This window comes from Anopheles funestus, chromosome 2RL (assembly GCF_943734845.2).
Source record: "Anopheles funestus chromosome 2RL, idAnoFuneDA-416_04, whole genome shotgun sequence".
Lineage (NCBI taxonomy): Eukaryota > Metazoa > Arthropoda > Insecta > Diptera > Culicidae > Anopheles > Anopheles funestus.
Window position 1 is genome coordinate 24,150,040 of NC_064598.1, and position 22,469 is coordinate 24,172,508.

General features: G+C 46.8%; 1 protein-coding gene across 2 annotated transcripts in view; it reads right to left on the reverse strand.

Annotated features, from left to right (window-relative positions):
* Positions 1-2,806: 2,806 nt before the first annotated feature.
* Positions 2,807-22,469, reverse strand: part of LOC125764026 (latrophilin Cirl) — an 81,953-nt gene continuing 62,290 nt past the window's right edge. Inside the window, exons 4-5 of one of the 2 annotated variants that reach the window (XM_049427797.1) lie at positions 6,070-10,196; positions 2,807-5,970 (exon numbers count right to left, since the gene is read on the reverse strand). In XM_049427797.1, coding sequence (XP_049283754.1) covers positions 5,213-5,970; positions 6,070-9,574 — 4,263 coding nt within the window. In that variant the 5' untranslated portion in view covers positions 9,575-10,196 and the 3' untranslated portion in view covers positions 2,807-5,212. The remainder of the gene's footprint in view (positions 5,971-6,069; positions 10,197-22,469) is intronic. The other variant, XM_049427796.1, reaches the window with a different exon arrangement.

The following is a 22,469-nucleotide window of genomic DNA, read 5'->3' on the forward strand; positions in this document are numbered from 1 at the left end:
GGTAAGGTAAAGTAGAACAAGGAATGTCCAATTTTTGGGAGGGAAATTCCTGAATCTTTCGGGACGAAGAACAAAACAAAAGAAGGGAAAAAAATCTACTCCCGAAAGGAAGCACAAAGTAAAGGAAACCCCGGGTGACCGATGTCGATTATCGGCGACTCATAATAACCGGAAAAATGTTGCCACGTTACGAGAAAGAAAGAAAGGAAAAAAAAAGGAAAATTGAGTGAGGGAAAGCAGCTCTGGTCCGTTCAGCTGCCGAGAACAATATTACATTGCTGCGAATTGTGAACAAATTGGACATCGATTCCGATTTGGAATCCTCGCGCCTCTGCGCCCCGTCGTCGCGGCAGAAGGTGAGCCGGCGGTGGTGACCGAAGCGATCAAGCATGGTATTTTTATTTTCATTCCTTTCGGGCCTGGCTGAAAAAAAAACCCGGCTCCGGCTGCCAGCTTTTCTAACTCCACGTGGGATGGGTGGTCCGCCTTTTTTTCTGGATGAACACGTTTTTACGATCTCGAAAGTATCGAAGGTAAATGGCTCGTTTGTGTGTGTGTGTGTGTGGGCTGCCTATCGGTGTAACAAGAGGAATGGGCTTTTATTTTCCTTTTTTGGCAGGAGCGTGGGAGGAAAGAGATGATGGAGTGAAAAGGACTTTGGCACAACGATTCCGTTTAACAACCTTCATCTCACCTCGCAACGAAAGACCAATTTCGAAGCCAATCCGATTTTGCCCTGTAAGTAGTGCGGACTGGTGATGTCGGTTTGAATCGTCATAAAAAAAACGGGGAAGGAAGGCTTTTGTTCGATTGCATTGACAACCGCCGCTGTTACGGATGCGTGTGTGTTCCAATTTTCATCACAAGCAAATGGAAGTGGAAGTAGAAAAAAGTAGAACGGAAACCAAATTTCATATCCTATCGGTGTCCAAGATCTGCTAGAGGTTAATCGGTGAATGTGAAAAATCGGTTTCCTTCATCGATCCGCTCTCTCTTGTATTTTCACACACGTGTCCGAACGGTGTTCACGGGTGGAAAACTTTTTCCTACCACCTCTCTCCACCTCCCGGGGGGCAGTGAAAGGTTCGTTTCTTTTCTCCACATTTTGTAATCGCTTCAAATCGGTTGGGATACGATGTGAGAGAAAGGGTCGAAAAGAAGAGGCAAAAAAAAAAACATTCCCAAAAACTTCTTCACCTCACGTTTTGGACGTTCTTGCCCCCCCCCCATCCCAATCCCGTCCTAACACCACATTCCAGCCAGTCAGGAAATCCCGGAGGAAGTCGGTGAAATGGGAACGCTGGACAGCAGCCGAAACACCAGCAGGTCATTCAACGAAAGCCGTTAAGGAAAATAAAGCCTTTCCGAACGATTGACTTTTATGAAACATTTATAAATTGCTGCCATCGCAAACCCCCCCATTCCCAATCCCCACCATCAAACGCCGCCATTCGGTGTGTTGCGGTGTGTAGCAGCACAAATGGAAAAGCTTTTCGGTGCAGAAGGGGAAAAGACAAACTGCTACTGGAAGGGATGAACACACACAAAAAAAACACACACAGCCCAACCGAACCATCGTGGCATGTTACAGGTGCGAGGAGGAGCCCAGTGCGACGCTTCGAAATGGCGATCCGATTCGGTGAACGTTTTCCGCTTCCACCGGATGCTTCCGTTCACGCGTGGATGAAAAACAGAATGTGTTAATGAGCTTTCCACGGATTCTCGTTCTGTCTCGGGTTGGCGCTTTTCCTCACCCGCTAAATGACTCATCTCGAGAAATTGATCATTACCCGCATAACAAAACGGTCATGGCAGAGGATTAATGTTTGGATTTAAGGCGTAACTTACCGTCACTGGGCAGCTTGGGTGTTTCAAGAATAAAACGCCCCCCCGGATTGGGGAGGTCTTCCGTACGTACCTTATTCTGGTTGCGGGAAATTATCGATTCCTTCTCATCTCGAGATTGGCATTTTCGAACGGACAGGAACAACAGACAGATTATCAGCATCTATTTCACCACATACAGACGTACCAAAGTTCAGGGTTTCGATTCTGTTAACACTAGAACGTACTGTCAGTCATTTTGACTGGTTCAGAAACATTTGTAACTACAATAATTTTTCGAGGTAAAATAATTCGAACAAGTCATTACAGATCTGTGAGAATGTGCATTTTCTTGAAATCGAAATAATTTATGTTTTTTTTGTCATTTCAACCGAACAAGTGAGAAGGATTGTTCGTGTTTAAGAACGAATATTTTTCCAGATCCCATGTTTAATTTTTTCCAAAGATTATTTATAGTTTTTTTAAATTCTGCTTTAACTTCAATAATGTGTTGCACAGTTAGCAAAATGGATGACGGGAAAAATGCGTAACAAATGAACGGTATAAAAACTTAATTTTTAAAAAGCACAAACTTTACATAAATCTTATACAAAATTAAAAACAAATAATCTCTTCTGTATACAGGATTATATTGACAACATTTGCGTAACAAATCTACAAAACAAATTCAACGAATTTGAAGACTTTTAATGATTTGTTTAATACAGAATATTCCATTAAGCGGATTTCGTTATTAGAAGCTAGAATGATTATGAAGAGTAGTACGTTTTTATCTTACCAATGGTCAACCATACCTGAATTGGGAAGCCATTAATTTCTTTGTCGAGAATCCGAATCGGTTGAAGTGGTCATTCTAGTATGAAAGACACTTTCATGTCTTTTCCACCAGACGTAATTCTCAACGTAACTTTCTATTCGTATTAATCCCGACGAAAAAAAGTAGACACTAATATTCAAGTAATTCATTTTTCAACCAGTTTTCGTTTTATTTCTTCTTTCCTAGTTTTGCATCCTTTCCTAGCTCGCATTCCTATGGTACGTGCGGGAAGATGGACAAGGGATTTAGAAGCCCTTGCTCCACACTATCGGGGCTCTCTGCATCATCGATTGTAGGGGCTGTTTCCCCTTTTTTTTCCTGCCGAACAGAGCGCAAACCGCACAATGTTCGTTGTGTGTCTCTGTGGCGTGTGTGAGAAGATCTTTGTGTATACATATTTGATGATTTCTGTGCCGCGCTACAATCAAATCACGGCGTGGTTGAGTAGGATTGTTCCATCACCTTCGGCTTGATTTCGCCCCTTTTAATGTGCCTGCGCCTGTTCAGTGTGTGTGTGTTTTTTTTTGTTTTTATTTAAGCCCCTTGAATAAAACTCAATAATTTATGTGCGCGTCGCACATGCTCTTCTTTACTGTGATATAAGGGACCACCAACAAACGATTACGCGATCGCGCGGAATGAAGGTTTTTAAAAAGCTTGGGCCGTGCGTTACATACACCCCGGCCCATAGGTTCAGTTTTCCCTTGTCCAACGAGATGTAGGAGTAGGGAGATGTAGGAGAAAGAGGTGGCGCAAGGGCGTCGAAGGGCGGGGCTGGCGAGACTTGGCGGGAAAGTATGCATCTAAAGCGCTCGGTGTGGTGAGAGTACACTAACTAACAACGTTTACCATTAAGACCCTTGTCCATTTGCTGATTCCGTCTAGGAAAATTCTTCTCTAGTGGCTTGTGTTAAATAAAACTAGATTCTTGTGGTACTGCGCGATTTACGAACGCTTACGATTAGTATAGCTATACAATTGTGTTTCTTACTTGTTTTTTTTTGTTTTATACATTCAGCCACCAACACACATTGATTGATTGATTCTATCACTCGCTTCATTATCACCATCTATCCTTGCTTCCTATTACGCTCCGTCTTCCCTGTTTAGTTTTTATTTTAGCTTTTGTTTTTTCTGTTGTAACAAAACACTACTAATCATGTCATGGGTAGTTGAAGATGGTATGTATTGCTTGCTTGAGTGACACGATGGAAATCCACAAATGACATCTTGTAAACGATTCCTAGTTTCAGTAGTATCATGTTTTGTTTGCTTTTTTTTTATTAAATATGTTCCTATTAACCTTGCAGCCGTAGCCACACAACTAGTACACCATCACTCTCAGATATTCATTCTTCCTAAAAATGTTTCGTGACAGATTTCTGTGCATTCTGCGCACAGTGATTTTTTTTCCTTCTTCGCCGCCCATTGTGGCGTAGAAAATACTATTTACAATGCATTTGTTTTTTTTTTACCAGTTTTACAATATTTTGTTCATCCAAAACTCTAACGTGCAGTCGTGCAGGAATGAGATGGGCCGGGGGGGGGGGGCGTCCATCAGACAAGATCGTTTTCCCGTGCGTTCCGTCACTTCTCTCCCGCTTTCTTTCTGAGACCATCACTATAAATGCATACATTTAGGGACAGTATGAGCAACTAGCAAATGACATTTATAGGAGTGCACATACAACTGACAAAATGTTGTTACATCGTTGCTTTGTAACAATACACTTCTGTGCCCTTTTTTAAACGGGGTGTGAAAATGAGGGAATGATTTAGTGGTTGTTGCAGGAGAATAAAAATGCTAAAAAAGCAACAAACACTGAAAACACAGATGCTAGAAGTGTGCGCGCACACACACAGCACGTGAGTTCAAGACGTGAGAAGTGAGAAGAACAAGCTAAATAATCTAACTAAAGCTTATAAATAATACACACAGTTTGATTCGCATAAACGTACACGCGCTCTTGCTTGATTGCTTCCTATCATTCCGACTGTATAACACACGAAACACTAAACAACAATTAAATAAGAAAGTTTTACATTATACAGAAAATAAAAAATAATAAAAATTGCTATCCTTATATCCAAACGCAAATTACATAATCGTACATGTTTGAACATATCGAACACAAAGTGCTAGCGATCGTAACGAAACAAGCGTAGAAACGGCATAACGGTAAGATAAAACATAAAAAAAGTTATAAAACGCAACAACAACAACAACAACAACAACAGTAGTACAACAGAACAACAACACAACGATAAGACTGATTGCTTTTTTTTCCATACAAACAATAATCCATACCGATTGCGATCCACATACCGGTTCGATGGAGCATCGTCGTCGTCGTTGTACTCGTCCCGTCTACTGCTGTGTTTTTCACCTCGTTCAATCGCCATTGTTGCTGTCATCAACGATCTATCTCATCGGATACCAGCCAGTGTTCAGCCTTTGCTAATAGTCCAATCGCTTCAACAGCCAAACCCGGAACGTGCCTAGCCAGGCGATGTGCAGAAGATCACCTATCAGCGTATCGAACGGTCAACTCAGAGGTTCCGTTTGCTAGGGATGGGTACGGAGGTAAGATCGGATGCAGAACCGCCCGGGTGCAGATGCTGATGCAGGTGGTGATGCAGATGGTGATGGTGGTGATGGTGCAGTAGCGGCACACTAGCGCTCGCACTCGACGAGGCGGACGAGGTTATCGTACCGACTGTACCAGCACTCACCGTACCACCGACATTACTGCCCGCAGCAACTACTAGCAAACCCGAGGACGCACTGCTCCCGATACTGCCCTGATGATGGTGTAGATGTAGATGATGGCCAGGGGAACCACCGTTACCTACAGCCGCACCATCACCGATCTCACCGCTCAGATTGTATGCTACCATCTCAGCGGCGGTGGTACTCCCGCTGCTATGATCACTTCCGCTACTATCCAAACTGCCGCCGCCACCGCCGCCGCCGCTCACTTTGCCTACCGGTGACATCTGCTGACACGTGCCGGCCGGTACCGTTGCGAGCGTAGTCGTTATCAGCGAGGTGGACGCGATTAGAGATGATGCTGATGGTGATGATGGGCCGCCATCACTGCCGAGCCCTTGTAGGAGGATGGCACCAGCGGCGGTTGCGGCAGCTTGCGGTTGGTGGTGGTGGTGGCGGTGGTGGTGCTGTTGCTGCTGAAGGAGGACTGCTGCAGATGGTGCGTTGGCTGATGGTGCAGATTGTTGGTGCTGCCGGTGCTGCTGCTGCTGTTGCTGCTGGTGCTGCTGCTGCTGTTGTTGTTGTGCGTGATGATTGGCTGCGCGTAATAGATTGATTTGATTATTATTGGTACGATAGGAAGGGAATGGTTTCACTAGCGCATCGTCCACATCCTTGCCGCTAGTGTGCAGGGCGCTATTGTTAGTGCTGCTAATACTACTATTATTATTACTATTAAAGTTAACATTTACATTATTGTTCAGCCGGGCGAGATGATGCGCCGGATGGTGATGCTCGTAACCGCTGCCCGGCGGTGAAGGGGAACAGTTGCCGGGTCCAATTCCGCCGCCGCCGTTCAGGTTGTTGAAGGTGGTCGTCACCAGATTGTTGCTGTTCGCGTGATGATTGCTGCCCAAATTATTCGGATGATGATTGTGCAGATTGTTGACCGGGTGTTGCTGCTGCTGCTGATGATGGAAATCGTCCGCTACCAGCAGATGATGGCCGGTACCCGGCGTTGGAAGATGATGATGCACCATGTGATGATGGTGATGGCCCGGTGTCGGGATGGTCGGATGATGCAGATCCACACCCGCATTGTTGCTACCGCCATGATGATGATGCAACCGTCCCGCCACCGTACCGTGATGGGCGGATATCGACAATCCGGCAGGATCGCGATCGATAGTACCGCCACGCAAACCTCCGCTCGATTCTGGGCCACCGTTACGCAGCTTAGCGAGAACGGCACCGTGACAGAGTTTGCGTGCGAAGAGTGCAACGACCACTATGACGACCAGCACTGCAATACCGATGTACAGCAGTAAACTATCATCCAGGTTCGATAGCAGCGAGAGCTGCGTCTCATCGTCGACCGCATCAACCAGCAGGGCGAAATTGGTTAAGTGGTTACACATACACACGGTGTGCGTACTGTTGGTGTGTTCCACGTGACAACCATCCTCGGACCATGCATGATCGATGTAGTTCCAGAATACGCACGTCGGATTCGATACGTTCTTGGTGCGCAGATGACGAAGAATCATGCGAATCGGTTGCGAAAGTTGTATGTGCCGGCCTTTGCCGAGACTGGCGGAAATAACCTTACTGTTGAGCAATCGCAAGCGTGGCGTCGCCGCGATATCGGACTGCGATGTCGAATCAGTTCGAGTGCCTGCGCCACCGGCAGCCGAAGATCCAACGCTACCGTCGTGTGTCCGATCAATGTTGCCACCGCCGAGCCCGGCAACGTTTGCTGATGCGATTCCCTCGGTATCGAGATGCCGATGCTGACTTGGCTCGGCACGCACCGAGGACACTCCGGCACCGCCACCATGCTGCTGTTGCTGCTGAATATTGCTGAACTGTGGTCGCAGTATCTGCTCGAGCCGATCAAACGCTACGAACACGATGCGTACCAGCCCACCCTCACTGTTCTCGATCAGTGCCGCCTTTGGTAGTTCGATCTGATCGTTGCTAACCTGCCACCGTTCCGTGGAAGAATCGGGAAACAGCTCCGTACTCTTGGCGAAGTTGCGCGTCTCGAGCACGCGTATCGAGAGCAGAATGTTCTTCACCTTCTGCACGACGTGCTTTTCGCGCAAAATCGTATCGGCAAGCAGGAACGCGTTGTCTTCCAGCCCGGTCAGCAGTGAGGTTGCGACACGCATCTGATCCTCGACGCTCAGATCCAACCAGCTGGCGTGCTGCGATTGATCGAGCAGATTGCTACCGGTTTTGACCACGCTATTAAGCAGCTCGAACACCAGCGCTTCCCGTTGCCGCTGGTCTGGTATTGTCTCGATATCGTAGTGCATCTTCTGCGACATCGTCTGTATAATCTTGGTAGCGACGAGCATATCGCCACCGTACAACGTTTTGCTGCTCGTCACCTGTGCCAGATCGTTCGCAATTGAGATAAGGGACGATTCTGGCTGCTGTACGCGCACCTCGAGATTGTTTAGCCACAGACTTCGACACTGCGTTAGGTCCGGTCGGTATGCGTACCAGGTAGCGGCACCGACCATCGATTGCTTATCGCTAAGGGCAACACTGTTGCTACTAAAACTAATATCACCTTTGCCACTACCGCTATCGTTCGCTGACGGTGGGCCCGAACTGCCGGTACCACCCGATTGCTGTTGCTGTGTGGCCTGCTGTATCTGCAGCATCTGCTGGTGTTCCTGCTGCAGATGGACGCGCTGCTCCGGACTGAGCGAAGCAATCGCAACACAGCGCCATTTGGCGATGCCGGTAGCACCACCCGGACACGGCTGCACATTCACTTCGCCAACGCGCGTCACATTCCAGAACAGATTGCGTGCAGTACTGGGTCCGCATGCATGGCTGATGTCGATCTGAATGTTAGCACCACCATTCACGGTCGTACCGACGGGATCCTTCCGTACGGCGATGCCCGGTGGTGCAGCCGCACCGGATAATACTGCCGTTTGGGTGGGAAACAAATCCGCACCGTCGTCATCTTCCTCCTCTTTCGGGTTAGCACCACCTGCCGGAGCTACACCATCTTCTGTTCCACCAGACGGTGCTCTGGGACCAAGTGGATCTACCGGGCCGCTTCCTTTCTTTCGATCTGCAATCGTCTTAATGATAGCAAGATCATCATTAACGCTCTTGTTCTCGAAACCCTTATTGCGGAAGGTGGTCGGTGATTGACTGGTTTTTGTGCCTGCGTTTCCTCCTACACCACCGCCAGCGGGTCGTATCGTTGCTGGTGGTGTTGATAGGGCTGGAGTGACAGCCGCTACTACCGCAACTTCGCCTCCCCCCAGATCGGTGGTTAGATTTAACCGGCTCAATACCGGACTGCGTACAGTGGACGTACTCCAAACGATCGGCTGTGACGTTTTAAGCCACGGCGGGCTCGGTCGATTCGTTGTAGTGGAGGACTGTGCGGCCGATACGCACTGATAGTGTGCTTCCAGATACTTATGCGTACCAGGACACGGATCACCGAACATACTGGTCGACGCCAGTACGGAGCAGTTCTGCTTCTGGGCACACTTCGAGTGCAACACCCGCAAGCTTTTCGGTGACATGCAGTTAACGCTCCAGTCTACATTACCGTGATCATTACAAATGGTGATTGAAAACCGGCCATAATTGGCCCGAATTAGATTGATCAAGTCACCCGGTTCACACTCGATCATAAGCGTTTTGCCCTCGCAAGCGTACGCCGTTTCGTACTTTGGAGTTCCCGCAATAGTCGCTGGCAGTAGCGCTAGCAAAAAGATGGCACCGGTAATAAAGGCTTGCCGCCACCAAGGACTACTGCTAATTGGCGTCATTTTTCGTCGGCGCCGGCTACGTGTACACTGACTGCTGCGTAGTGTGTTCCGCCGCCAACAGATGGTGGGCGAACGAGTTGCATTCAAATCCGTACTAAAACCATGCAGGTCATCGTTGGTATCGGTACAGCTGTCACGCTTACTACACGATTGTGCTTCTTCCGCTACTCGCAAAGGGTCGCAGGTGTTTGACGTTCCAAACTCCTCGGGCAATTCACCTGGAGCTTTGCTAAGGATATTCCGTACCCGGTCGCTTCCGGCAGTGCACGACATCTCATTACCGGTTTCCGATTGCTTTCTTCTAGTTTCATTTCGCTGTCGCTTACGTTCTCTTCGCTGCAGGTGAAGCAATTCTCTCCTCCTATCGAGTTCGGTTCGATCATACAGATCCATCGTTAAATTCTACTACACTCCAGTAGAAGTAGTATTTGCTTAGTGTTGTATTGCCTTTTTTGCGTACGGCAAAACTATACAATAATTTATATCCTTTCCAAACACGTCGATTGTTTTTCGCTTGAAAATTTGCCTATCAATGAAGCTATTGACAAATGCCGCTGACAAATAGGTTTGTTGTCCTGCTAGAGGATATCGCGCACTCATTGCCACTGCTGCATCGTACGCCGATTGCTTCCAAGCCGCGTGTGCCGCGTGTATTGGGCGGCACTACTGCCTAATAGTGCGCGGTGTTGGTGATTGCACGGTCAACGTAATTGCGGTGCCTTTTGACTTGTGATCGCAGCCGCCAGCACCGCCGCGCACTGCTGCTGCTGATCGGCACAGTCACGACACTGACGACGGGCCCGATAATGATGCTGCTGCTTCTGATGATGATGATGACTCTGGTGGCGAGTGTTCCTTGCCGGCCGTTGCGGTTGCAGTTGCAGTCCGCCTCCGGATGCTCCCGGTTCTTCCTGTTGCCGTTGCTGTACGTCCAATTGCTGCTGCTCCGACAGTACTAGCTGCATCATCTTCCACGGCAGCAGACAAACTTCCCGTAAGCTCGTGGTCTTTTCGACTGTTCTTCAAGTGCACCGTAGGAGCGCGCGCGTGTGTGTGTAGGTTGGGTGGTAAAGATCGTCGGTGCATCCATCCGAAGGCGAAATAAGGGAGAAAGAATGAGAGAGAAAAAATTAAAAATATTTATTAAATCGTGACCAATCAATATCACACAATTTCCCGCCGTTCCGTGTGTTGTCTCGGCAACAGACAGTTGACCAAACGATCGTAACCCTTTCTTTCCCTATGGCAGCAAGTCGTTCCCGATTCGTCCCCGGGGGAGGTTTTTTTTTGGGGTCGGTTTTGGTCGGTTCGCTTTTGAGGTTTTCTCCACACTGCAGAAACCGCAGGCCGCATGATGTTGGGCGGATGTGTTTCACTATCGCCGCCACCATAAACATATTTATATATGTGTTTTTTTTTACTTCTTCTCGCAGCGATCACGTGGAAATGACTTTTTTTTTGTGTGCGAGTTTTTACATTACTGTTGCACTTCTCCCACTGCGGTTATTGCATCGGATCAGACACTGTTGGATCGTGCGCTAAGTGGGACAGATCGAAAGTAAAAAAGGAAAAACTTTAGGGCGCTACGGTGTTGGTGGCAGAATTTCTTCCTCACGATCTACGATCGATTCAATCTACACGCTTCGGCGCAGCTTCAGCATGCGGTATATTGAGACGAACGATGAAAATGAGAGAAGCTGCAACTTTACAGCAACAACAAAAAAAAAGCACATTCCCAAAAGCTTAACCCAAAAGTGAGATATTTATACGTTTTGCACCGCGTCTTCCCGGGCACCGCAGCCTCCTCACCATCCAATGGTAGCTGCCCATCTTCCCGCACACAATCGGGCCCAATGTCGCCCGGTTCTTCCGTGTGTACGTGGTGCCCCGCAATGCAGACAAACCAGCAACTCGAATCATTTCAACACGATCGGCATTTCGCCTTTTTTCTTAAGAAGCGAAGATCTTGCCATCATTACGATGGAGTTCCCCGCTCGGTTAGTCTCGGTCGCGACCGTTCTCCCTGCGGCCCACCACACCAGGGCTAATTGATACGTAAATTGCACGACTAATCGCTTTGCAATTGTTTCCCCGCACAGAATCAGCTATATTGGTGGTGTGCGGTGTTACACCGGTGTACATAACTTGGACCTCGAGCAGTACAGAGATGTGTTGCTGTATTGGAATTTTTGCTTGTCTTTTTGTTTCATCCAGTGTCGATTCTTGTCTTGAGCTGTTTTTTTTTTCTCTTGAGCTGCTCAGAATTTTTACCAGTCCCGTTTTCATGTCTATTAACCTCCGCTTTTTTTTTGCTTGTTTGCTCCTTCACCGTGCCAGGGCACGACTTTTCGAAGGAAAGCCTTAGCTCACGACTGTGTAACCCCACGAACTGGCGATTCGATCGATTTGTCACCGTATCGAGGACGCATTTGGCTTACCAGCGCTACGTTACTGTTGCCACATTGGAATTACAGATTTCGGTGCCGCGACAAAACGTCAACCGTTTTTATTCTGTCGGCAAATGGTCAAGGTCCTAGGGTAAACGTGAGACACACCAAAGGAACGCGTTTCGGTGCGTTAAAAAACACACACAGGTTTGTTTTGTTTTCGACGCCGTATACCATTCTTAAGCGCTTTTAATATGGCTTCGACAAAAGCTTGTCCAGTCTAGTGCAGATAATCCCTGACTCGGTTATATCGAGACGCTCCTTAAATGGTACTGGGGGGGGGCTTTTGGGGTGGAAAATTCATGTCACCATCTCGCGAACGCCACTAGCGGGATATTCTCATCAAACATTATTTACTTTTAATTCTGCTTAAGTTCACGCTGCTTAGCTTACCACCGGTTCAAGATCCCACCACTGGCCGGCGAAAGCTTCACAAATGCCTAGCCAACACACAGCTATTAAGCGAATAAAAGTAAATGCATTTAAGGGTTGTGTTTTTTTGCAGTTAATTCTTCTTTCATGCGCTGGTGGTGTGTCTCACCCTGCTGGGAGCGCTTGTAAGACACACCAAAACATGCACAGCAACACGCAAACCTGTTACAGTCGCGAGCGGATCATCATACCAGCGGATTGCGTTCGATTCCGGTGTGGCGGTTTCAGTAATAAGCGAGTACGGTGCCCCCGAGGAGTGCCACATTCGCAGGCCCAGTCGCAGCCGCGCAACACACCAACCTGGCATCTGGTTTAACGGCGGTCGTGTGTAAAGTCGCATAATTTATGTACTTAAGCGTTAATACCTCGCGGGTCCAACCCACCCTCCGTCGGCCCTGTACCGGATTACATGGTACTTAAGGCGGCAACCAATATAACGTGGCCCGAATCGCACTAAAGCGCAACAAAACCTTTGGTGACGAAGACGTTCGATCCGTAACCCAACCGCGACCGAATGTAAATGAGGGGTAAGGATCGGCAATGATCTCGGCGAGCCAAGTAAACTGATGTAGAGTACCTTTATTTGCGGAGGGGTGGCTAGCGGCGGGTTCTGAGGTTCGAATAAAAAGCGTGGAATAAAAATATGTGTGTTTAATATCGCTAAATCGACACCACATCCAAAAACGGCAATCTAGCCCCCCCTCTCCGTGTATGGGAAATGGGGAGAGTCCGTGCCAGACGTAATGGAAAGGGGTAGCGCTCGGTTAAAAGTAAGAAATATGGTCTGCACGGTAATGGGGATAAGTAGAAATAATATAAAATTTAACCACGGTTACAAAGATTACCATGGGGCAGGGTTTGGTTCGGGTTTTTGAACACCTTGCCATTCCGTTATGTTCGTCCTCCACTCTATGCATTAACATTTTTCTTCTTCGAAGTCTCGCGCAATCAACCATCCTCTGTGACATGAGTCAGTATGCGCGATTTCGATCCGCACCCGCGACAGGATTTGTCTCTCCAGTGTTGTTCAGGTTTTCTCGGTATGTCTCGTTTTCTATTTGCTTTTTTTCGCGATCTTTTATTTGATGATTACTTAGGTGTACTAGAAAGTCGATAATTGACTTTATGGATAACTCTTCTATGCATCAAAACTCCTTAAAAACATAAATCTTTCGTAAAACCTAGATGGTAGACAATCTTTTCTTCTTCGTCTTCATATGATGCGCGCATAAAGTGAGATAATTTGACTTATATAGTGCTCCGTTGGGCACACGGAGAAGGTGCGATAAAAGCGTGCGTCAACTATAACCAATTGTACAGCAGCTATTCCAGCACTTCCAGCCAGTTGACGCTGATATTCGTAGAACATGTAGACCGAAGTAAGGCAACAAACAAAAAAATCCTGAACCCACTTCCCGCATTCCATCCACCTCCAGCACCGCCCCCCATTTGCTGGAACCGTGGGCCGGTGCAGCATCATCATCATCATCCCGCTGCTGGAGGGGACCTGCAATCTTTCAGAGGTTGGCATTTTTGCTGATGAGACAGTCGGAACGTCAATAGAGACGGCTCACCGATGGCCGAGGGAGCGCGGGAAAAAAACCGGAGCAAACTGCGAGGACGCAACGGTTAAGCGCGAAAGCAATCATTATAAGCCCATCACAGTCCGCAAGCGCGCCAGCAAACACCACATTTGCAACACTTTGCGGTGGCCGATCAGGCATTCCTTTTGCACGGGAATATCGGGAAAAGCAAAAAAAAACACGAAAAACTGGATGGAGAGCAGATTGGTGAAGTGTAGGAAACGATGAAGAAGAAAAAATTACTTGCCCATCATTAATAGTGGCGGTAAACGACACCGCCCCATATGCCTTGCAGACAACCTTCCAACACCAGCGTACGGGTAAACCTGTGGACCAGGTTTTATGGACGCGCTTAATGTCGGTTCGCATGTTCGCAGTTCTTGGTTCATTTCTATCCGCACCAAAGATGATTTGCGTTACACTTCCAAGATCAACACAATTTCCGAATCTAACGATAAGTCGCAGAAGAGTGAGCGGCATTCTTTAGGTTAAGAATGTCTCTATTACTGATCGTGCAGCTCGAGTAATTTGAAAGAAATATGAGATTTTGTAACGCTCATTTAAAGCTTATTGCACTAAATTATAATGTAAAAAATAGGCAATGTGTGGATTCCAAAACCCACGAAACTCATGCATCTTTTAATGATCCAGAGATCTCCTTTTAGTTGCATAACCTAGATGATTTGTTAATATCTCGTCTGTAATAAAACTTATCGCTTTCAACAGAATAATTTAAAGCTCCTTTCTAAGCTTTTTTTCTAACTGTCACGCATCAACTAAATATGTATCTTATGTTCCATATAGCTTAAACTCATTCATATGTTATTGCTTAATCTCTCCAAAAAACGAGATGCAGCGACCGGAGGCATTAACCATGTGATTGTATTATAATTAATTCTATGCTTAGTTCAACCAGTTATGTAAATGATTTTTCGCATCGTTTGTGAAAACAAAAAAAATAAAGCAGCCCATTTAAACCCAACTAATGGGCTGCAAAAGGTCTATGTGCCACTACTCACATCGGGCATCCGGCGACCTGAGGCTGAGAAGCGAAAATATGCAACCTACCGTACTACGCAATCACTCAAACGTTCCTTCTCCTTCCCTACTCCAGGGAACACCCCGCCCAAAAAGGAGTAAGTGTGACGTGCACACAACACTTTCCATCTACCGAGTTCCACGACTTCCACAGCATCAACTGGACGTTGACAGAAGGCACAACACACTCTGCCAACAGATACGGCGGCGGCGTGGTACGGGATGTTGGTACCATACACACACTCTCTGCCTTTCCATTGTGGGGAGGAAATCCGATCTGGATGGCGATTAGAGCGGCCGCACAAGACATGGTATGGCCGATCGGGACGTGTAGATGATGCAGGCGCTACTACACCTTCAACAATTGCACGAGCCCTTAAAATGCAACTCACGCAGCGGTCATCAGCAGCGTGCAGCAGGGCCCGATGGCCGGGTTCCCCGTTACGCAACGGCAGCCGCTAACGGAGCTACCAAAAACATGCACTACGACGCTGCGCCCTGAAGCCGTTCGTGCATTACGCAGAGATGGGAGCTGTGTGCGTGGTGCGAGATGGGAGTGTAACGTCGGTTTTCCACCTCCCCGCGTTTTCCTGTCACGACCGCGCAGTAATGTTATGTTGCAGGCGCTCTGCGTGGAATGATGCTGCGTGTAGCAAGAATAGAAGGATGGCTTTTCCACACCGCCGCCGTTCGTCATCCGTTGTGCAGCACAGAAAAAAAGGGAAAGGGAACGGGAACGCACATCGTCACACGGGGCGGCTCTTTTGGCTTTGTAGCGAAAACTAACACGACGCCTAAATATGATTTAGCCTTCGCTTAGTACACGGGACCGAATGGGTCATGCAAAGCCATTAGACGCGTGAGATTCAGCGATATTTCGATGAAAAGGTTAAAGACGAGACAGTAGGATGGGCGGTAAGTTTAGAAGCTTTCTGTTTTTTCGGGGGGGGGGGGGGAAACAAACGAACGGGTGTGTGTTGGGGAGGATTATGATGATCCCCGGGTGCTATAGTGCATTTACCGAAACCTATCATTTTCGTGCACTCTCATGCGGTTACACGCGATTTGCAAACCGGTTGCTAGAGGAGCGAAGTGGACGACCAATGTGGCAATAATGAAATTACTAAATACAAATTATCTGCTCACAACGGGCATACACAGACACACACCAGCGAATGCGATGCTGGAGGTCCATGGGAACTTTGGATGGTTTGGTTTAAAAACACGTTTACACATAAAGTTCACATATGCAATTACAACAATGTAGCGCCATTTGTAATGGAATCCCTTTTCTTTGATTATCTCTTACGCTTGCATGCGTCGCCCTCCCCCCTCTCTTGGTACTACGTCGCCCTAGTGTGCAATCATGACATCAACCTCATGGGAAACACTGGAACACTGAATTTTGCAAAGCTCATATCTCGCCTGTCACGGCAAAAAAGTCCTTTAAATTTTACGCGTCCACAAATTATGGCTCCCTTGGGTGGATAATGGTATAGAAAAATGGATGAAGAAAATCTGGACGGCCAGGCAAGATTCGCAATGCGTGTCCGTGAGGTAGTAGTTACAGAAAATGTTTAGCATATCGCACGCGTGCTAGAATCCTTGCGCCGCTAGCGTGGCACGAATGCCAAGAAATACGGTGTGTATGTACTGGATACGGAATTCCCATCGGACACACGGAACGAAGCAAACCGGAAGTGAGTGTGGATTTCAGTTGTTGGTTTTTTTTCTCTTACTGAAACAACCATCTGTAAGCAGCACGGAAAATCCGTGCTAATCTGTCGCGTTAAAGCGGAAATGCTAGTGAATGGGTCTCGTGGGGGTCTTAAGTCTTAGTTGAGTTAAAAATGAAACAGCTGTCATGGTGTGTGGAGTGGGAAGAATTCGCAAATAATTGGAATACTGTGTGATTGTGGACGTTAAGTAATTTAGTGCCAGTTGTACGCATTTGCTTAATTTGTTTTGATTTGTTAGTGTAACAAATCAAACTTATACATGAGTTCTTTATTATCTTATTAAAAGAAACAATTCTTGTTAATACCCAAGTCAGGTTGCTCTCCTTCCATAGGTCGAATCATATCAATATGCATCCAATTATACACAACGGTCATTCGAGATTTTCTAATAGCGAGTGGACCGTGTGCCTTGCAACTTTAAGGTACATAGTCTTCCATCAAAAAAAGGATATCAATGAAGGTATACCAAGAATCCCGATGAAGAATGTTTCATTGGGTATAGAAATAAATATAAAAACTCAAAAATTCTGCAATTCAAAATTTATCACAATTTTAGTATCTTCTGCATACAAAATAGTCTAAATGGGAAAAAGTACAACCACATCTCTCATGGTGAAACATATTCGACAGCTATCGTATCCTTTCCCAATTGCCCCCAAAGTTCTCCTGCAACTTTGTGTTTAACTCTCCGTGACATTTAAAAAAATCTTGAAAACCCCAAGTAAACGAGACCGACACTTTACGGTACAACAGTCAGTGGGAAAATGTTATCACCTTGTTTACGACCCCAAAAGGCAACGTCGCACACTGGGTATGGGGTTTTTGGCAGATGGATCATCGCATTACATACGTGTGCCCGTCTCGTTTGACCATCATTCCGATGACTGGTCGGCAACAATGTTTAGCCACAAGAACCCACAGAAACGGTGCTTGAACCCCGTAACAGCATCCAAGCCAAGGTTTGCCGGCTTGTAATACAACACAGTTTGACGGGTGTTTTATTTTGCCACACACCATTGCCAACGACCAAAACGTACAAGCTCCCCCCGTCGAAATTGTTCAGCACAACCAACGGATGTCACCGGCGGAGCACGGTGAACGGCCATTCGATTTGCGAAGGATGACAATACGTCGCCACTGCCAGCACAAACGAGCAGCAGAGAACCACAGCCAAGGTTTTGCTGCTTTATCACGCACATACCGACCAACGACACACGTTGACTCGTCGAAAGATAGATACAAGCATGCTTAAAAGCTTTCCTAGCGCGCGTACCCCGCACGGGCGCCGTGCGCACGGTTAAAAACTGCTTGCCTGATTCGCCTACTTAGCTTACCGTTGACATTCGATGTCATGAAAAGTGTCAACATTTTGCCTGGCTTGCTTAACCCGTCTTTTGGGTCCTTCCTGGGAATAGTTGTTCCATTCCTGTATAAGCGAGCGCGCGCGCGACCCAACTCTCGAGGCGCTCTCGAGACAAATCGCTTCGAGATGGACAAGCCAAGATAAGCACCAGCGCAAGACACTTCGAAGGTGGTTGATTCCCCCCTTGGTTTGTATGCTTATAAAGCCAACGATGTAAAAACGGCACCAAGGGTACCTTGGATCGTTCGAGCAACTGAAACATTGTCGCAACAGATGGCGCGTCAACGGGCGAGGACGGGGACCGTAAGGTTTGAAGCTTGAAGCTAATATGCAATTTACCACTCCAGAAGGGATGAGTGACTGCTATCGGTTGCATCCTGCACTGCAGTGATACCCATTCCCGGCCAAAATGGGTAGGTATCGTTCGTTGTATATCTCATTTCTAAACAGTACCCAAACGTCGCACAAAACAGGTTCATCCTCTTTTTCGACGGTGATGCTGCAGTGTGGCTGATGGCTGATAGCCATTGCCGTGGCAGTGCACTGATGCGTGCCTATGCAGAGGAGAGGAGTGCAAATAACTCAAATCTCAACCTTAAACAGGTTTGCAACCATCATAAGAGCGCAGTGGGATATCACAGATATCTCCCATCCCTCTTGGAAGTTAGGTCTCACTGGGCGTCAAGTCGAGCATGCAAAGTAACCAAATATCTCTTCAATCGCCATTTACTTTTACCCAGGGAAATGTGCGGAACGTGGACAGGAGCGGTAGAAGCCATCCAACGTTCGTTCGCTGGTGAGCTGTTATAACGTTGCTCCATTCGTCGAAGCGCCATCAACCAACCGCAGGCCAGTTGAAAGGGATCCCGGGGACGCACCGTCGACGAAAACAAAAGTTGCACACAAAATGTCCAGTTTTTGCACGAAAGTGCAGGTGACTGCAGTTTTTGGTACGGCGTGGGATCTGTGGTTTGTTTGATAGGGAACCATGACTGGGAACGAACTGTTTAGTAAAAGCCGCTCCGTTTGCCATTCTCGGTAAAATGGAGGGCATCGTACGCTCGCCGAAGCTTACTCAGGCACCGTTTCATCCACGATGACCGCGGAAAGGTAGGACGAGAATGTCAAGAAAATGAGTAATAGTACACCCACAACACCTCCCACCCCCTCTAAAAAGGTTTGTTTCAAGCCAGCTTGAGGTACCAGAATCCTCACCTCCCGCAGAACGTTACAAATGTCCACACAACAATCGGCAAAGGAACCGTCATGTTTTACCGCTGGAGAAGTGTCGTCTGGTTGCGACAGGTATAAAGCTATGGAGATTAATTTGAAGAATGACATTCCATTCGTTGCGGTTGACGAACACTGTGGTTCTTGTGCAGTTTCTCATTAGAAACCGTACCGTACCGGGCAACAAACAAAACCCCAAATACCGGTAGCTAAATTAATGCATTATGAGGTTATTTTTTCTCCTCTTCTCTCTAGAGTGCCATCAGCTATGGAATGCAGAAACGAGAAGAACCTAGCAACGGAGTAAACTATTTCCAACATCTAATTCGACCTTTTGCAGTAGACGAATGGATACGATTCATTCTTAGTTTTTGGAGTCCCGTAACAATATGTTTTGGGGACTTGCAGAAATCCTATACTAGGGATGTGCAATTTACTTACGAAACTATCCAACCGTATGCTGCAATGTCACTCAAACACTCTCCAAAGGACACGCCGGTGTGAACCAAAAGAATGCCATTTAAGCAGGTTCGCTTCCCATTCGTCTGTGCACGTTCGTTGACGAGATAAAAAGAATTGTCGTTAGACCCTTCGGGAGAATTTGAAACTTAAAGCGAACTAATGTTCCACTTCCGGGTGATGATGATGATGCCCGCCTGCCGTGCAACACTAGATCGGCTTCCGAACGACACAGGACGTCCGATACTGTCTGAATAGCAACATAGCCTTTTAGTCTGCATTTTGTGTACCTTTGCAAGAATGCAAAACAACGGGAAACTACAATTGGTTTGAAATTCTTCTTCAAAGACTACAAACGACATCAAGCTTCAGGGGTGGAAACGCTCTAGTCCCAAAAAAGTCCCGAAACTACGAATTCCAAAAACCCAACGAACCAATAAAACGGTTCATTCGCCCAGTTGATTGTCATTCCGGAGTATTTGTCTGTGCACGGTTGTATGTGAGCCGGTAATGAAGACCCCCTCCTGGGTTTGATTGCATGAGAAGCCGGTTCTACCACAAAACGGCGAACACAAGACACTGGGGAAAGGTGCTCGTTAAGCAAAGCATATCATATATCCGCACACATATCGAAGGCAAGATACATTTCCTGCAATTACCGTGCTATTGGACGACCGCAGAGGGAGAGATAAGCGAGGAAACAAACATGACATCAGCAAACGGGACATAAGCAGATACTCTCGGCAGGATACAAGGATACCTTAAGGGGTCACTCACTATTGCCACCTTCAGTGCAGCTCCAACGAAACGCTCTCGCCATGGTCAGTTTCGTGTGTGTTGCCGCCCGGTCGTACGGTCTCGATGTTTATCGCACCGATGATATTCAACGGATAATTCAGATTCTTCCATCACCAGCCTGTCTGATGGCTTGTAAAAACTATGGTTCCAACGACATGCTAACGTCATTTTGGTCGTACGTGTGTGTGCCGTTCCCATTCGCAAATACAACAGGCGGTTCGTAAAAAAAAACATGCCCCAGCACTACTCCCCACCTCGAGTCAGCTTTATAACTTTTGGGTAATAAAATATTTTCCCAACACTTTCACCGTCACAGGAAATGCACAATGGATCTTCGGCAAAACGCCAGTCTACCGGGTCTACGTTGGGATGGGCCGATGGGTTCCATAAAAACCTCCAGACGGGTAGTTATTAATTCGACAAACTACACCGAGCGACCGAGCCAACTAGCGAACCTAGTGGCTACTGTTTGGGGGGGAAAAGTACTGTCCCAACGGTCAACTTTTGTTTGCCAGCCTTAGGACATTTCCACACTTCTCCTTCCAAAAATTGCACCGGTATGTGCTGTGGTGGATTGCAGAGAAAATAGCAAAAGAGATTTTTTTCCCCCTGTAAAGTCACCACGAGTCACTTTACGGGGAACGGAGTACCGAAGTACGGGGACATTCGCCGTTCGTCGTCCGTCACTGTTCGTTTCGTCAGGCTGAAAATCCCCCATCCGAAAGGACGAACTCTTCTTCATTGTCTAACGTCCCATAAAGCGGACGGTGGGTAGAACTCGCATCAGTGTTGAACTGGTTTGGCTGAAATATACTCTCATCACCATCATCATAATCATTAAAAAGTCCCATCACCGTGCTCCCGGTTGTCTTCAAACTTCAGTCATAATAATGCAGGGATTGTAACATCATTTGAGGAGAAGGGGGACTGGGAAAACAACATAAAAAAGTTCCACTTTCTACAGAACCTAACTAAGGGTACCGAAGACACGGGTATGTACCCGTATCAGAGTAATACTCGTGCGTTGAAACCATTGGAAGTACTAACAAACTGCAAACTGGCATGTACCATCATTCAAGGGGTTGGGGGCCTGCGCAAGTTCAAACCACGGAAAATGAGCCATAGACGACAGGCAATGGCGAAATGGTGAAAGTGGTAAAAATGGTAGTAAATTAAAAATTGAAAAAAATATAGACAAAACTAACGCAAATCCTCGCATGAAAGGGTGCTTGCTGTAACTTTCCAAACTGTCCGACAATTGAAATAAAAAAAAGAATCCCTTCCATAAGCCATAGTTTTCCTATCGTTAGCCGGAGTACAGGCGGATCAAGTTGCTCCGGGGGAGGTGTGTTTGTATGTGTGAGGATTTGGTATGGTGTGGTGAGTGCACTTTTCCTACCCCCCTTTTAGAATCAACCGCAGGCTAAAAAAGGATATTAAATGGAAGAATCCCGGTGCTGGGGATCATGCTTGGATACAATCTCGAAACTGACCGAGGCGCCGGTATGTGTGTCTCGTTGGCAGGGAAAAAGTGAGTGGACTGGCTGTATCCGAAAAGTAAATCTTAATCCCGGGTGAGATTTAACACATACCGCATTACCTACCTCACCGTTCGGGGTTGGTCGGAAATCCCTCTGCATTGGCCATATTATTTCATGTTCATTTTCGGTATTTGCAGTAAATATTAGCAGAAATAATAACCCTTTCAGGTTGTGGTTCGTTTGTGGGTTTTTTGGGTTACACAGCCACCTGAACGTTAAGAGCTGAGGTACTATTGCGCTGTTTTTTTCTTTCGTTGGTTTGGTTTGTTTTATAGCTTAATCCATTGCTTGAACGAGTGGCACACTCTAGTGTACCGCATGTGAACGTTATGAGATATGAAATTTATATGAAGAAGATCATTAAACATTCTTTTAGACATGTAACAAGATGAGACCAAGAGTAGTAAAATTGTAATCGCTTGATAGAAAAATAAAGAACAAATTTGAAGTAAAAAAAACGCACACATATACACAAATAAAGTATAAAAAAGCTAGACATGTATGATCGAACTATTCACCCAAGCATCAGAAGATCCTGATGGAAAAATGGTAGTTAAACAGAGAAGAAGGAGAAGAGCTGGAAAAAAATCAGTTTCCGGAAAAATCCACAAAAGTGCCGAGAGTTTTTAAGCGCAATGATGGATTTTCAGACCCGCAC